This window comes from Chiloscyllium punctatum, chromosome 22 (assembly GCF_047496795.1).
Source record: "Chiloscyllium punctatum isolate Juve2018m chromosome 22, sChiPun1.3, whole genome shotgun sequence".
NCBI lineage: Eukaryota > Metazoa > Chordata > Chondrichthyes > Orectolobiformes > Hemiscylliidae > Chiloscyllium > Chiloscyllium punctatum.
The window spans coordinates 86,510,169-86,528,068 of record NC_092760.1 but is presented as its reverse complement, the minus strand read 5'-3'; the positions used below and the strand labels follow the sequence as shown (position 1 = coordinate 86,528,068).

General features: G+C 41.0%; 1 protein-coding gene across 3 annotated transcripts in view; it reads left to right on the top strand.

Moving 5' to 3' along the window:
* Nucleotides 1-17,900, top strand: part of LOC140493827 (protein kinase C-binding protein NELL1-like) — a 980,593-nt gene that overhangs the window by 16,365 nt on the left and 946,328 nt on the right. For all 3 annotated transcript variants that reach the window (XM_072592758.1, XM_072592757.1, XM_072592756.1), the window contains exon 4: nt 16,753-16,923. In XM_072592758.1, coding sequence (XP_072448859.1) covers nt 16,753-16,923 — 171 coding nt within the window. The remainder of the gene's footprint in view (nt 1-16,752; nt 16,924-17,900) is intronic.

Here is a 17,900-nt window from a genome sequence, read left to right as displayed (position 1 = left end):
CCAACCCTCTTGAGATAAGTGACAACATCGCATTCGCTTTCTTAATCACAGACTCAACCTGCATGTTGACCTTTAGAGAATCCTCAACTAGCACTTCCAGATCCCTTTGTACTTTGGCTTTACGAATTTTCTCACCGTTTAGAAAGTAGTCTGTGCTTTTATTCTTTTTGCCAAAGTGCAAGACCTCGCATTTGTTCATGTTGAATTCCATCAGCCATTTCCTGGACCACTCTCCCAAACTGTCTAGATCCTTCTGCAGCCTCCCCACTTCCTCAGTACTACCTGCCTGTCCACCTATCTTTGTATCATCGGCAAACTTCGCTAGAGTGCCCCCAGTCCCTTCATCCAGATCATTAATATATAATGTGAACAGCTGTGGCCCCAACACTGAACCCTGCGGGACACCGCTCGTCACTAGCTGCCATTCTGAAAAAGAACCTTTTATTCCAACTCTCTGCCTTTTGTCAGACAGCCAATCCTCAATCCATCCCAGTAGCTCACCTCGATCACCATGGGCCCTCACCTTGCTCAGCAGCTTCCCAAACCTGTGGTTTAAAAAAAAAGGTTTTAAGAACTGTCTTGCAGGAAACTGAGACTGAGAGACAAGATGGTGTAGGGAGGCAATTCCAGAACATGCCAAGGCAACTGGGGGCTCTGTTACAATGAAACGATGGAATACTGATATCTGGGGACAACCGTGGAGAAGGATGATGATTTGTCCAAGCAGATGCGATGGAGGTGGAGGAATTGGGAGAACAGGATGGAGTGGATGGAGGTGTCATCCAGGTAGTTATGGGAATCTGTGGGTTTGTAGTCTCCAGATGGACATTTACTATCACCGGAGATGGAAATGGAGAGGTTGAGAAAGGGGAGAGAGGTGTTTGAGATGGACCAAGTGAATTTGACAGTGGGTGGAAGTTGTGGGCAAAGTCGATGAACTGCTCCAGTTCAGCCTGGATGCAGGACATTGCACCGATGCTGTCATTGATGTAATAGTGGAAGGGTTGGAGCACAGTGCCTGTGTTAGACATGGGTGACAAAGAGGCAGGCATGGCTGGGGCCCATCTGGGTTCCCATGGCCACCCCCTGGATTTATAGGAAATGGGACAAATTAAAGGAAACATTATTAAGGGTGAGGGCTAGTTTGGCAAGGCAGCGGATGGTATTGGTGGAGGGAGACTGGATGGGTCTGCAGGAGAGGAAGAAGCTGGGAAACAAAAGGCCATTCTTGTAACGTATTGACAGATATAAGAACTGCATGTTAGTGAAGAGAAATTACTGGGGGCTAGAGAACTGAATGTTAATGAAGAGGTGGAGGGCATGGTTAGTGTCGCAGATGTAGGTGGGAAGTGTCTGGACCAAGGGTGAGAGGATGGAGTCAAGACGGATGAATTCGGTCAGGCAGGGACATGCCGAGATGATGGGTCGGCCGGGGTAGTTAGGCTTGTGGATCTTAGCGAGTTGGTAGAACCGGGCAGTGTGGGGCTGGGGGACTGAGATTGGAGGCAGTGGAGGGGAGATCACCAGGCAGTGAGGGCATGAACAGTGCAAGTGATTTTGGCTTGATGGGTCATGATGAGGTCATGGTTAAGGGGGAGGTAGGATGTGGTGCTGGAGAGTTGGCATTTGTCCTCTGCAACGTAGACATCCGTTCTCCAGATCACCACCACCCTGCCTTTGTCAACTATCCTCAGCCTCCTCCATTTCCATAACAAGTCTGATCACAAATTGGAGGCACAACACCTCATCTTCTGCATGGGCAGCCTACAGCCAGGAGGACTCCATATTGAGTTCTTCAATTTCAAATTACCTCCCTTCCCATCACCTGGTCCCTTCCCAGCCCCTTCCATTCCTCTGATCGATCCTTCCTTCTAACCACCAATTAGATTCATTTCTCCCATTTACCAACCAGGTCATGCCCTCTACCTGTCTTTGCCTATCCCCGCTTCACTACCCTGACCCGAACTTTCCCTTTATCTGCAGCTCCCCCCATACTACCCTTGGCCCTGAAGAAGGGTTACACCTGAAACATTGATATTTCCGTATCCTGATGCTGCCTGAAATAGTCGGAGATGTACAGCATGGAAACAGCTCCTTCAGTCCAACTTGTCCATGACGACCAGACATTCTAAATTAATCCAGTCCCATTTCCCGAACTTGGTCCATATCCCTCTAAACCCTTCCTATTCATGAACCCATCCAGATGCCTTTTAAATGCTGTAATTGTACCAACCTCCACCAATTCCTCTGGCAGCTCATTCCATGCCTGCACCATCCTCTGCACAAAGAAATTGTCCCTTAGGTCCCTTTTAAATCTTTCCCCTCACTGGTTGGGCAGTCAGCCCTGAATATTTGTCCACATAATACAAAGCAGCAAAGAAAACAAACATTCTGCTGCTATTATGTATTATAGGGAAGAGGGATTTACAATTACACCAGTTCTATGACACATAGAACTGGTCATGTGTTCTTTGTCAACTATCCTCAGCCTCCTCCATTTCCATAACAAATCTGATCACAAATTGGAGGAACAACACCTCATCTTCTGCATGGGCAGCCTACAGCCAGGAGGACTCCATATTGAGTTCTTCAATTTCAAATTACCTCCCTTCCCAACACCTGAGTCCCTTCCCAGCCAAGAATAGGCCATTCAGCCCATCAAGTCTGCCCTGCCATTCAATAAAATCATGATTGATCTGCCCAGGGCCTTAGCTCCTCTTTCGTGTTGGCTCAGCATTGTCAACTCCTTGATATTTCAAAGATCAACCTCCATAACAATTCGGAAAAACATTAACATTCAACCTGCAGACAACTGAACTGTTTATTCTCACCGGTCACGTTTCATTCCGTTGAATAATTTAACTTCCCAAGTTGGACAACTCTTGGTCACAGTGGATTTTGTTTGGTAAAAAATATCAAACACTACTTTCTTCATGATTATTAGATTGAATTTTAAGATTTCTGTCCTGCATCTCCAGTTATTTGATGGAAAAATGTCTTTAATGATTTAGCTTCCACGGTCCTGGGATAGAGAATTCTAGAAACTCACTGCCCTCTGAAAGAAGAAGTTCCTTCGCATCTAAGTTTTAAACTGGGGCGCCTCCTTCTATAACTACATGCAGTTCTTCTATAACGTGACAGTTGAGTTTGTGTGCAGCTCCATGCTATAAAAAAAAATCATGCTTTTAGAAACAACGTTTAAAGTGTTGGTGATGTAATCGTGTTACAGCCAACACACATTTTAAAAGTTCACGCTTTAGAAACAACGCCCCCAATTTGTCAACGGCGTTGCAGCAAATTTATGTGAAGGGAACACGCGTTATAGCAGAATGACATCTCCTAGTTCTTGATCCTGCCACGATTGGAAACATCTCTGCAACATCTAACCTGTCAGGCTGTCTCAGAACCTGTTTTGTTTCAGTAAGATCGCCCCTGATTCTTCTCAACTCTAATGAATAAGGGCCTCAACTGTTTGACTGGCTCTTGAGAAGGCAACCCCTTCCTCAGGAACCAACCTGAATCTCTTTTGAACTGCATCCAAAACCAAGACACAAATTCTTAAATACAGGGCTAACACTACACAATACTTTGCGTTTGGCCTCACCTCCTAATCAGTTGGAATGAGAATTCCACATTTTCAAAATCCAACCCCATAGGAATGAAGATCAAAATTTCACTTGCTTTCTTAATGATTGCTGAGCCTCCATGCTAACCTTTGTGTTTCAAGCGCAAGATCATCTATATCTTTTTTTGTTCTTTTTTGGAGTCACTCTCCATTTATATTAAAATCTGTGTTTTGATTTCTCCTACCAAAGTGCATGACCTCACCCTTTCCTACATTAAACTTCAATCTGACAAGATTTAGCCCACTCACTCATCTGTCTATATCCCCTTGCATGTTCCTCTGTCCGCATCACAAGGTGCCCTCACAGCTATATTTGTACAATTTGGACTATTTGTTCAAATCTGTGGACCCTGTCAAACCCTCTCTCTATCACTCCTGCCTCTAGTGAGGTCACTCTCTCTCTCTATCTCTGGAGTATATTAGATGTTAGTATAGCAGTTAGCATTTCAGGATTGCTCAGCAAGTGCTGCCCCTCATAACTACCTGTATGTGTTGGGTTTTGCAATCATAGGCTGGCTGAGTACAGGCTGTACTCTGACTAACAGAAACAAACAAAGGGACAAAAGAATTTTTTCAAATAATATTTATGTGGAACAAAGAGGGAACGATCTCTGATTGGCCATAGTCTGGCTTGCCAAGGAGCAGGAGGGGGAGAAGTGAGGGTTCCCCCACCTGAGAGGCTGGTGTTGCTCCTGTTCTTGTTTTGGAGAAGCCGTCCTTACCTTGACAGTAATAAAACAACACCAATAGCAAGCGCTTGGTGAGTAGTAATTCCTTGCCTCAGGTCCTGGAACATTTGTCAATTGAAATTCATGTACAGTTTGAGATATTAAATAAGGACAGCCAGTGTTCATACATAAATTCACAGCAGTACAGTAGGATGGCACTTTTAAGACTTCTAAGTGGGACAGAGCAAAGGATGTTTTGTTTTGTTTGAGAGCTTGTTCCAATTGACCCGACTGAAGAGTGATTGATCCTAACTGTGTTCTACATTTCTAGTTTGTATTGATATTCTCAATTCTTTGGTGCTTGTCAGTCCTATAAGTATTTTTCATGTGTTATCTTGCGGGCTGAGCCTTCATATTCCACCATCTTGCTGCATTAAACATGTGGTTCGTGCTAAGAACAATTTTCCTGTGCTCTGATATCTTTCTAATTCACTTTCTCAGGTCTTTCAGTAAATTTTTCAAAGCCTCATTACAAATTGTTGAAGTTACTTTATCTCTCAGACAACAAATCAATATAAGATGACAAAATCTCACCTTAGTACAATTAATTCTGCTTATAATTATATAAACATCGATTCCTCCACCATGATGAACCAGAAAAAATGAAAATACTTCACAACCGCTTTTGTCGTTAAGTTTAATGTTCCTTTGTAAATACTCTGGTTTGGGAGGGATATCGGTTTATGAGTGAGTTTTCCCCTGTGAGGCCACGCTCTCTTTCCCAACTTAATTGCGAATGACTTTATATGAAACTTTATCTCTGACAGTTTCAACACAAGAGACTTGCCAGTTATGTATAGATTCATTCAGAGATACAGGTCTGCTAATAAAACTGAATGGTGCCCACTCCATCATGGAATCTCAATGGCTCAGATGAGCTCAAATGAATAAATGGATGTGTCATTCCAACAATAAAGGGTGTGAATACTCACTGGACTTTGCAAACTAACTTCTGTTTTCTGCAGAGTTCTGGTTCAGGTACTTCATAACTGCATTTCCCAGCCTTGCTGTTTTGTAAATTGAACCACTTTGAAAAGGTATAACTGCGAGAGTGCAACTCCAATACTGAAGAAACTTGCCACCATCCATGAAAAACAACCCACTTAATTGGCACCACCTCTACAAACATTCAGCCACGCCATCACTAATACCCAGTAGCAGCAGCATCTACAAGATGCACTGCAAGTATTCACCAAGGCTCTTTAGACAGCACCTTCCAAATTCACAACCAATCCCATTTTGAAGAACAAGGGAAGCACCCTTTAAGTTCCCCTTCAACTCACTCACCATGCTAACTTGGAAATATATCACTATTTCTTTAGTGTCAGTGGGTCAAAATCCTGCTATTACCAGCCTCATGGCATTGTGTGTCTTTGTACCCCAAATAGATTGCAACACCTCCAGAAGGCAGCTCACCACCACCTTCACAAAAGCAACTAGGGATGAGCAATAAATGCTGGCCCAGCCAGTGATGCCTATATCCCATGAGTTATTTAAAATAAACTACCAGCATTTTTTAACACAAGCAAAATGAATTTTTTTCCTTGGCGGCAGACTCAAAAATGCTTTACGTTGCATCGATATAATAAAGGGGAAGTTTTATCTTTATTTTAAAGTACTTAATGTATCAGATTAACTTCCAAATGCATCACAGTCAGTGATTTATGGCATCTAAAGTAAAAGTGAGTTACCTTCTCCAAGAATAGCAAATGCCCTCGTGATTACGTAAAAGTTCACGAAAAATATAATTGCATTTTCCGCAGGTAATTCAGAGCTTGAGTTTGAAAGTAGAGCAGCTAGGCAAGTGAGGAAGACAGGACTATGAAGCCAAAAATAGAATATGATGAAAGTGTGAGGGATATAATGGTTAGGAAATGAAATGAGTGCAAAAGCTGATTGGAAAAGGACTGAACAGCATTATTTCCCTGTTGCCTAACAACTAGAAGTGCTTATGAACGAGAAAGTATGAAGCTGGGGTAAAGTGTGAGTGAAGCTGGTTTGGAAAGCTAATGTTTATCCTATAAACAGGCTTTAGTGACAAGTATCTGCCATAATGGAACAAAATCATTCATCACTGAAGGCGTTACCATCTGTGAATCCCCCACTGTCAATATCCTGGGAGTTACAATGATTAAAAATTGAACTGGACTAGCCATATAAGTACAATGACTACAAGAGCAGGTCAGAGGCTAGGAATCCTGCATTGGGTAGGATGTCCCAAAGTTGGTACACCATATTGTCAAGTAATTCATTGGTGCTTTTTGTAAAATTTTCATTTTTATTGGATTTGAGATTTCATCTCATCAGCATGCTGAACTTTCTGCTCTATTGGCTTTGTGCCATTTGCAAGATATTTAATTACATCAATAAATTGTCTTCTAATTATGATTAACCGATGTACAGTTTCAGATAGTGGAAGGATTATGCCTTTGTGTCAACCTTGACATTGCCTTCTGTGAATTTTGTCAGTACTTCCAGCTGAGGAAGCAGAAATAAATGAGAAGCACTAAAACTTTTATTCTTAATCAGATGTATAAATGTCAAATAACAATTTGTCAGGAACTGGAAAGAAGTAATTGATCTAATGAAAGGAACAAGACTTACATCAAGAATCAAGACATTCTTGGTTAACTCTGCTTGTGACTAGAGTACAGAAGGAATGTCTTTGCTCATCATTTGGAGCAAATCAACCCATTTCTTCAGTCACGGAAACCTGATAGGTTAGCGTCCACTGAATGATGAATATCTTTCGGATGTAATGAAGAAAGCCTCTGAATTGAAAGATTTTCAGAATTGTTGCTATAAAATCTTCTGTGAATTATAAATGCCAATTCCACAGACTGTTCTGCCCATTGCTCTTTATTTTGAATCCCACCACCAAATCACCCACTGTGCCAATTAAACAATTCACAAATCTCTCCTCATCTCAGTACCAAGATGTTATCCGTTCACTGAGGCTAGTCTCTCTGATCAGTGGAAACATCTTCTCCACGTCCACTTTATCCAGCCCTATCAGAATTCTATCAGTTTCAATGAGAATCCCCCTTATCCTTTTAAACTCCATTGAGTACAGACCCAGAGTTCTCAACCATTCCCCATATTACAAGTGTAGAGAGGAGTAGAGTTAACACTGAGTCTAGTGTGAATCTTCTTTAGAACATTTATTTCTCCACCGCTGATGCTCAGTAGCAGCAATGTGTAATATCAACTCAGTACACTGCAGAAATCCATCAAGGCTCCTTAGACAACACCTTCCAAACCCATGAACCCATCTAGATGGACAAGAACTGTAGATACACGGGAGCATCACCAACTGTAAAGTTTTCCTCCAAGCCACTGGCCATCCTGATTTGGAAAAATATCACTGTTTCTTTCCTGTTGCTGTGTCAAAATCCTGGAACTCCCTCCCTAAGGGCATTGAGTGTATCTCCAGCAAATGGACTGCAGTGGTTCAAGAAGGCAGCTCATCACCACTGTGAGATCATGTTCAGTAATGACCAAGATTGGTGGGTGGCGAAAATAGACCTGTTATTGAACAGCCGCAATGGCACAGTTCAAGGTGGTGATGGAATCCAAAGTACATTTTTACAGTAGCCTCTTTTATACACTGTTTTTGCATACATTAAAATTTTAGCATTATGGTGTCACATAGATGTATCTATTGTACACAAGTTTGCATGACATCTGTCCATGGGAAGCAGAAGGTAATTGAAGCACTTGCCAAATGCTGGCTGTTACTCCTGATGGATTAGAATGTCAGTCTGGGCTTGCATAATTAAGAGGTGTTAGTCCTTTTGTCTTTAAAGTTAGTAATGTTAGTGAAAAATACAAGATCTATATGATCTAAATAAGTGAGAAGTTATACATGCCCTAAATAAAAGTAGAGAGGATATTAAACTGATCTCCCGCAGCTGGGTCATGAAATTTCATTTACTATTGTCTGTATTTGACAGTTCTTATGCATTCATTCATGCGGTTTTACGGAAGCACTGTTTTGACAGTAAGTTTCTTAAAGGGTAGTGACCCTATTTAAAATGGATTTAAAACTTCTAAATCCATACGTTAGTACAAGATAGTAGTCCTAAATAAAAGTTAGAAATGGGTAGTGAATAAGGAAATTTCAAAGAGATAAAAAGCATGGACTGTAGGGACATGCTGGTGGAGGAATCTATTTGATGCCTTGTAACCTTTTGAGGTTCCAAAAGACAGTTTCAAAGGGATAATTAATATTCTAACATTTTGAGTGAGTTATGGAGACAGGATTGCGGTGGTGGCATTGTTATGAGTAGGTTACAATATTAACAACTGTTTAGAGGTAGCCTTTGACACAGAAACAGGTCTAAACGCTGCTTGGAACATTGGGCCAATAAGAATTGAAAGGTGTAAAGAAACAGTCATTGGTTGGTAGCCTAGGAAGGGATGTTTAACGTAATTTATCTTATAAGAGTAAAACGTATTTCAAAAATGCATTTTTATGAATGAATGAATGGAAGTGTGGTATAATAAATGCACAGTGCTTCACAGTGAGTTAGTCAAGAGGATCATCATACAATATCTCACACCATCTTCTCAAGGGCAGCTACGGATATGTAATAAATCCTGTCCCAGCCAGTGTTGCCCATATCCCATGAATTAATGAAAAGAACTTTTCACTGGTGATTCTGAAATGTTTTTATGCATCTCTGGCAAACTTACCTAACCTATCCATGTTTAAACATTGTTAGGATTTTCCACTGTTTAATCAATAATGACAATTGAATCAATAAGGGTATGACACTAAACCTGAGTACGATAATGTGTTACACCGCATGTCCAATCAGATTTGTGCTGGATGCAATATTAGATATTCTTTTTGCACTTGATTTACAGATTATTGGTAGCTAGAGATGTGGTAAATATTTAAAATGCTTGGTCTGTCTCTTTTAATGCCATTTTTTAAGTAGCCTTTGTGGAAAAGAAGTCAAAATAGGTAAATATAACTATTATCTCTGCCTGCATATTGTGCTCATTGAGAGGACTATCTTTAGCAACACCACAAGTCTCCATATTCATTTAATTTTTCTGGAATTCATCAGAGAGAGAGGTATATGCAAGACCTGTATAAATTATGCAAGGTTTTGCATCTAAGTGCGCGTAATATTTTACAGTCTACATCGTAAATATAATACTTCTGATCTACAGTGACTATCTGATCAGTGTGACCCAGCAAATATATATTTGATTCACAGCTCAAAATTCCTATTATCTTTTGCCTTACCTTTCTCTTTTTCGTTATGGAGATTACTATCTAGTTGTCGATTTAAAATTGTATTCAGTATGCTTCATATAAAAAATTAATAGTATTCTTTTTCTTATTAATGGCAATGTGTTTAGGGTCTTCTCTGGTTGAGCTTCATTTTTTTAGCCACATTAGATTCGTTTAGTCACGTGATCTTGACCTGCTCAGCACCTCTCTCAAAATGTGCCCATTTCAGCCCCATAACCAACCAGACTCTTTGTAAAATACACAATAGCAAATTTGCTCAACAATTCAGTAGAAATGGGTTTACAACAAAGTTGGATGAGTCAAAAAGTCAAAAGTCCATAATGAGTATGAAAGCTGAAGAAAAGGTTAACCAGCAATCCTTCAGGGACATGGGTTCAAATCCCACCATAACATCTCTTAGAATTTAATTCAGTAAGAATCTGGGATTAAAGAAAAACTCAGTCTAATGGAGATCATTAGTTATCGTCAATTATTGTGAAAACCCATCTGGTTCACTAATTTACTTTAGGGAAGGAAATCTGGTATCCTTACCTGGTCCGACCTACATGTGAGTCCAGACCGTTGCAATGTGGTTGACTCTGACTCTTACCTGCCCTCTGGGCAATAAATGTTGGCCCAGCAAATGACTGAATGACTAAAGGAAATAGAGATTATACTTGGTAGCACATTACCAAAAGAGAGTGTGGTGCTGGAAAAGCACAGCAGGTCAGGCAGCATCTGAAGAACGGGAGAATCAATGTTTTGGGCATAAGCCCTTCATCAGGAATGCACGATGCCCAGAATGTCAGCTTCTCAGATGCTGCCTGACCTGCTATGTTTTTCCAGCACCACCCTGCATCTGCAGTGCTCGTATTCTACTCCCGAAAAGAGAGTCCTGTTGCTGACGATTGTTGTCTTGCACTCATAAGAGAAAATGCAAGATTGGCAAACTTCAAATAATCTTGACAAGTTACACTCCAGGATAAAGGGGTGCCGATTGTTGGAAAAGTTCATTTGCAAGACGGAAAGGTTGGCAAAGAATCTCACTTTTTGTGAGACAAACAGAAGGATCGGTCAGAGAAAGACGAGCATATAGAACATAGAACAATATAGCTCAGAACAGGCCCTTCAGTCCTCAATGTTGCGCCAATCTGTGAACTATTCTCAGCTCATCCCATCATCATCCATGTGCTTATCAAAGGATTGTTTAAATCTTCCTAATGTGGCTGAGTTAACTATATTAGCAGGTAGGGCATTCCACGTCCTTACCACTCTGAGTAAAAAACCTACCTCTGGCATCTGTCTTAAATCTATCACCCCTCAATTTGTAGTTATGTCCCCTTGTACAAGCTGACGTCATCATGCTAGGAAAAAGATTTTCACTGTTTACCCTATCTAATCCTCTGATCATCTTGTATGTCTCAATCAAAGTCCTTCTTAGCCTTCTTTCCAAGGAGAACAGACCCAAGTCTATCAGCCTTTCCTCATAAGACCTTCCCTCCAGACCAGGCACCATCCTGGTAAATCTCCTCTGCACCTTTTCCAATGCTTCCACATCCTTCCCGAAGTGGCGACCAGAACTGCGCATAATATTCCAAGTGTGGCCGCACTAGCGTTTTGTATAGTTGCAGCATGATGTTGCGGCTCTGGAACTCAATCCCTGTACCAATGAAACCCATTTCACTGTATGCCTTCTAGTTACTTTGCAACAAAGCAGAAGATATGATACAAGCGACAGCGAAATACTTGGAGAATAGGGCTAAGGCTGCGAGAAAGAGGGAAACCAAACAATGGAATGAACATGTGCAGGCTAGAAAAGGTGCTCAGAACTGTACAGAATATAGGAAAGAGTTTGGAAGTTGAAGATCAGGAAATGCAATAATTTTGGGTGGGCAAAGAATGGAATTTTGTTCTCATGAAGAAACAACACATTTTATTTTTATTTTTGAGTGTGAGGAAGTGTCATGATAGATCAGCATTTCCAATTTCTTTATTGTTTCTATCTATTTGGATAAACAGATGTGTCCAGAAATTCATTTTGATCTGTCTTGGAGTGGAAAATGAGCTCAGGAATAATGTCTGTACCTGTAGTTGTAGGGGCTAAGCATCATGAGAAAGTAACCTCTAGAGTCATAGCGTCATCTAGTACAGAACCAAACCCTTTGACCCGAGCTGTCCACACTAACCAGATACCCTATACTGAACTCATCCCATTTGCCTGTGTTTGATCCATATCTCTCTCAATCTTTCCTACCCCTGTACCTGTGTAAATGACTTTTGAATATTGTATTTGTACCCTCTGGCAGCTCATTCCATACACATCAACCTCTGTATGAAAATCTCCCTCAGGTCTCTCTTAAATCTTTCCCTTCTCATCTTAAACCGATCTGCTATAGTTTTGAACTCCCCCACCCGGGGGAAAAGACCTTAGGGTGAATAGCTATCTGAAATGCTCATGATTTTATAAACCTCTGTAAGGTCACCCCTCTGCCTCCAATGCTTCAGGGCAAGACATCTCAGCCTATCCTGTGTCTCTTGAGAACTCAAACCCTTCAGTCTCGATAACATCCTTGTAAATCTTTTTTCCACCCTTTCCAGTTTAATCACATCCTTCCTTCCTACAGAAGAGCCACTATAGCTTCCCAAACCCCGAATGGTCCTGTTTTGGGTTGCATGCTTCTCCTGGAAGTCCCAAAGGGGAGGAGCATAAGGAGAAAGGCCTGCTACGGGCCTTTGAGAAACACTCCCATTCTTCCCTAATCAGTAGAAATTTCAAGAAAGAATCAAGATCTTACTGCACTGGCTTGATTGCATTTCAATCGGGGCAACCCTATGTGGTTCAGACTGAATGTCCACCTTCCTCAGGGGATCCATTTTGTCATGGGCATTCTGAAACAGCCTAAGACCCCTCGTTTGCAGTAAAGCTTACTTCTGATTTAGGGCATTGACCTGGACACTCACATGACCTGATTCAATTTTAATTTGTAATGTTTCAACTATCCTTGAAAGAAGAGACAATAGTGTTAGGTTTGGAGTTCCCTAACTTTGAATTTAGGACCTCAACTCTTTTGATCACCATAATCAAATGAAATTAGCTTTAGTTTCTATCCAGTGGTATTGTTATCCAAATCGTGATCATGTTAAAACTGATATCTAATTTTCAGTGTTGTGCTGACGTACGCTGCTGATATTTTGTCGTGAACTTATCCAGTCTTCAAATATTTGATTTTTACATTTTGGGGTCTTGTGACACCTTTGAGTCAGATGCTGTGGGTTCAAATCCACAGCAGCACTACGATAGCCAAGGCAAGTGCCATGATTTGGAGATGCTGGTGTTGGACTGGGGTGTACAAAGTTAAAAATCGCACAACACCAGGTTATAGTCCAACAGGTTTAATTGGAAGCACTGGTTTCGGTGCTCCGATAGCTAGTGTGCTTCCAATTAAACCTGTTAAACTGTCACCTGGTGTTATGTGATTTTTAACAAGCCAAGTGTGTTTATAATCTTGTTAATCATTCCAATATATGCCACTGGCAGGTGGTAAGATTGGGAGATTTCTGGTCAGATATGTGATTGAAAGGAAGTAGGAGCACTGTGGGTCAGTGGTTACCACTGCTGCCTCACAGCACTTGGGTTCGATTCCCACCTGTCTGTGTGGAGTTTGTACATTCTCCCTGTATCTGCGTGGGTTTCCTCCAGGTGCTCCGGTTTCCTCCCACAATCCAAAGATATGCAGGTCAGGTGAATTGACCATGCTAAATTACCCAAAGTGTTAGGTGCATTAGTCAGAGAATCTAACCTTTTACCATCATTGTCTGTCGGATCAGAGTACAGCAGAGTGCTGCAGAGACTTTGCACTGAATAGCAAGGTCCAATTCTGTCCCTTTCACACCTTAATTTACACTCTTTGTACTTCTCCCTTTTTAGTCTTTCCACACCATTAACAATCCCTCTGTCTTTTGCACTGAGCTGGACACAATTTGCCCTCTTGCTCGTCCACATTTGCAGTAATTTGCTCCTAGTTTTATGTTCATACATTTGACAGAGGATGAGGGGGAGCAAGAGGGTATGACTCTTCTGCAAAACCTGAAAGGTGTTGGAAGGTAGTTTTTTTTTTATTTTGAAAACAAAAAATGTTGGAAATCACATCCGAGCCTTCACAAAAACATTAGCTTGCTCTGTTCTCTCTCTCGGATGCTTCCTGACTCACTGTGATTTCCAGCATTTTTTGTTATCAGTAAAAAACAAAACTATTTTCCAACAACTTTCAGGTTTTGCAGAAGAGTCATACCAGAGTCAAAACATTAACACTCTCTCTCTCTCTCTGTCCACAAATGCTGCCAGACCTCTTGCGTTTCTCCAGCATTTTCTGTGTTTATTTCAGATTTACAGCACCCACGTTATTTTGTTTTCATTATTTTGCAAAAAGCACACATTGGTACTTTCGGACTCCCTGAATGAACCGTAAGACATTGCCCCACTTTGCTACTGTGTGGCACTCTTCCAAGATCACTGGAGCACTTTGACACACCTTTCATTGAAATACTTTTCACATCACTGTTTTTATTTAACTGATGCTTCTCCAAGGGCAGTACAACTTAATGACTACCACTTTGCCTGAATGTGGTGTCGATAATTCACATTGCTAAGTGACTATTGTACAAAGTACAATTGCTTTTTTTAAAAAATGCACTACATGAAATATTTTGATTGAGGACTATTGCAAGTATTGACATTGTTAACGTAGATTTCTAACATGCATGATTGAATGCTTGTCCACTATTTTAGCCCATGGATCCATCTTCATTTACATAAATGATTTGGATGCGAGCATAAGAGGTACTGTTAGTAAGTTTACAGATGACACCAAAATTGGAGGTATAGTGGACTGCGAAGAGGGTTACCTCTGATTACAACAGGATCTGGATCAGATGGGCCAATGAGCTGCGAAGTGGTAGATGGAGTTTAATTCAGATAAATGTGAGGTGCTGCATTTTGGGAAGGCAAATCTTTAACAGGACTTATACACTTAATGGTAAAGTCCTAGGGAGTGTTGCTGAACAAAGAGACCTTAGAGTGCAGCTTCGTAGCTCCTTGAAAGTGGAGTCGCAGGTAGATAGGACAGTGAAGAAGGCGTTTGGTATGCTTTCCTTTATTGGTCAGAGTATTGAGTACAGGAGTTGGAAGGTCATGTTGCAGCTGTACAGGACATTGGTTGGACCACTGTTGGAATATTGCGTGCAATTCTGGTCTCCTTCCTATCGGAAAGATGTTGTGAAACTTGAAAGGGTTCAGAAAAGACTTACTAGGATGTTGCCAGGGTTGGAGGATTTGGGCTATAGGGAAAGGCTGAACAGGCTGGGGCTGTTTTCCCTGGAGTTTCGGAGGCTGAGGAGTGACCTTATCGAGGTTTCCAAAACTATGAGGGGCATGGATAGGATAAATAGACAAAGCCTTTTCCCTGGTATGGGGGAGTCCAGAACTAGAGGGCATAGGTTTAGGGTGAGAGGGGAAAGATATAAAAGAGACCTACGGGGCAACTTTTTCACGCAGAGGGTGGTACGTGTATGGAATGAGCTGCCAGAGGAAGTGGTGGAGGCTGGTACAATTGCAACATTTAAGAGGCATTTGGATGGGTATATGAATAGGAAGGGTTTGGAGGGATATGGGCCGGGTGCTGGCAGGTGGGACTAGATTGGGTTGGGATATCTGGTCGGCATGGACAGGTTGGACCGTAGGGTCTGTTTCCATGCAATACATCTCTATGACTCTATGACTCTAATTCAAATTCCAGTGCAGACAAAATGGGCCAACTGGTCTACTTCTGCATCATAACACCTGTGGGATTGTGAAATTTTAGCCTCTGCTTTCGAAAGCAGGATGTGATAGTATTCCTAACCCACTCTCTGCTGTAAATAAAACTGTTCTTTAAGAGATTGAAAAATACCATGTCCTTGAAAGGAAGAAAATTAATTTGTATTAAATATTCAAGAGAACATTAGGGTTGCAAGAAAATGTGATAGATTTTATTCAGCAAGTAGGACAAGATTGTTTTGTGTTTCAGTGGTCAGCTGGGAAAGTCACTGCAGTCCAAGTTGACTTGCATCAGTTAATCTTTTATATTGGAGATCTCTGTCCTAAATAGTTGAGATATTGAACTTTTAATGCTGAAATATATCACAATACTGCTGTTTTGAACACTCATTAAGTAGGAATGTTCATGGCATCAGTAATTTGGACTCCCTGAATGAACCATAAGACACTGCCCCACATTATTATTGTTTGGAACTTATCCAAGATCACTTGGAGCACTTTGGCACACCTTTCATTGAAGTACTTTTCACATCACTGTTTTTATTTAACTGAGGCTTCTCCGAGAGCAGTGCAATTTAATGACTATCTCTTCACCTGAATTTGGTGACGTTAACTTACATTGTTAAGTGACTATTGCAAAAGATACAATGGATTTTTAAAAATACACTGCCGCACTGAAGATGGAACAGATGAAAAAAAATTCCTTACTAACTGTGACCTATAACAGTCCACACTTTTTAGCTTAAGAGTAGACTCTCTGTTATTGTTCATGTTCTTAACCCTTTTGAACAGACTTTAATTGTAGTCTGTGGCTGGAATATGTTAAATTTGCTTCAGATATTATTAGGCACCCTTTCACTTATGAAAATCCAAGCTGTTTCCCTTTCAGGAAGAAAACAAAGATTTCTGGGGTAGATTGTAGGCATACCTTCTATTGTGTGAGAGGTATGTTTGGGAGAATATGTTTTATGTGCTCTTTTACAAAGAATTTCTTGTCACTCAACTGTATGCTGGATGTTTAGACCAGTCAATAGGACTGAAAGATTAACTCTTGGTGAAATGGTTTCATTTGTGGAACAAAGGGAAGATCACTTGACTTCCAGCCTGAAATTTCTTAAAGCAAATAGACCTAGAGCTATCAATATATTCCCTGGTTGAAATTAAGAATTGAATATGAAATTTGCAAAATCAAACTGTTCCTCAATTTGTCAACAGAATAAATAGCTCAAAATGTCACTGTTTTGCTAAATACAGAGCGACTGTTATGTGCGTATCTTGATATAGTATGCATTCTATTTTAATAATCACTGAATCTTATAATCTGCTGTATTGAATGCAGGTACTTTGAACTGGAGAGCAGTGGCCAAAGGGATGAAATACGATATCACTACCGTTTCAATGGTAAACCCCGTACTGAGGTGTTCCCATATCGACTTGCTGATGGACTATGGCATCAGATAGCACTCTCGATCAGCGCTTCCCATCTCTTGTTACATGTGGACTGCAACAAGTAAGATTTGGAATACTGCATCTATGGTTGGAGTGTGTAATTTGCATGGTGCACAGAATTCTTGATGTTGGAGATATTTTCCCAACAAACCTGCTCAGAGATGTTACAGTATACTTGTGGAACACATGGGTCTTGAACCTGGACCTCCTATCCAGAAGTAGTGACATTATCGCTCTCCAGAGGAGCCCTATTCTTGATGTGGGATGATGACTATTTTAATTTATTCATAAGACATGGACATTGTGGGTTGGACCAGCATTTAATGACCATCACTAATTGTGGCAATGAGCTATCTTCTTGAACAGGAAACCCACATCCTTTGACTCAGTTGAATAATGTTACTTGATGTGATGTTTCAATTTACAGGGGAGGTTGTGGTTTGATGATAATGTCACTGGACTAATAAACCAGAGATCCTAGTTAATGTGTTCTGGAAGTGTGGGTTTGACTCCCACCATGGTAGATGATGAAAGTTAAATTCAACAAAAATTTGAATTAAAAGTGAGCCTAATCCTGACCACGTAACATTGTTGACTGTCATTTAAGACCCATCTGATTAAGTAATGACATTCAGGGAAGAAAATCTCCCTTCTTTACCGCACTTGACTCTCGACCCATAGTACGGGTGGCACAGTGATTCAGTGGTTAGCACTGCTGCCTCATAATACCAGGGACTTGGATTCAATTCCTGCCTTGGGCGACTGTCTGTGTGGAGATTGCACATTCTCCCGTGTTCTGCATGGGTTTCCTCCCACAGTCCAAAAATGTGTAGGTTAGGTGAATTGGCTGTGCTAAATTGCCCATAGTATTAGATTCATTAGTCAGGGGTACATGTAGGGAAATGTGTGGTATAGGCTAGGCTTCAGAGGGTCGGTGTGGACTTGTTGGGCTAAATGGCCTGTTTCCAGACTGTAGAGAATCTAATAGCAGTAATATTATTGGCTCTTCATTGTCCTCTGAAATGGCCCAGAGAGTCA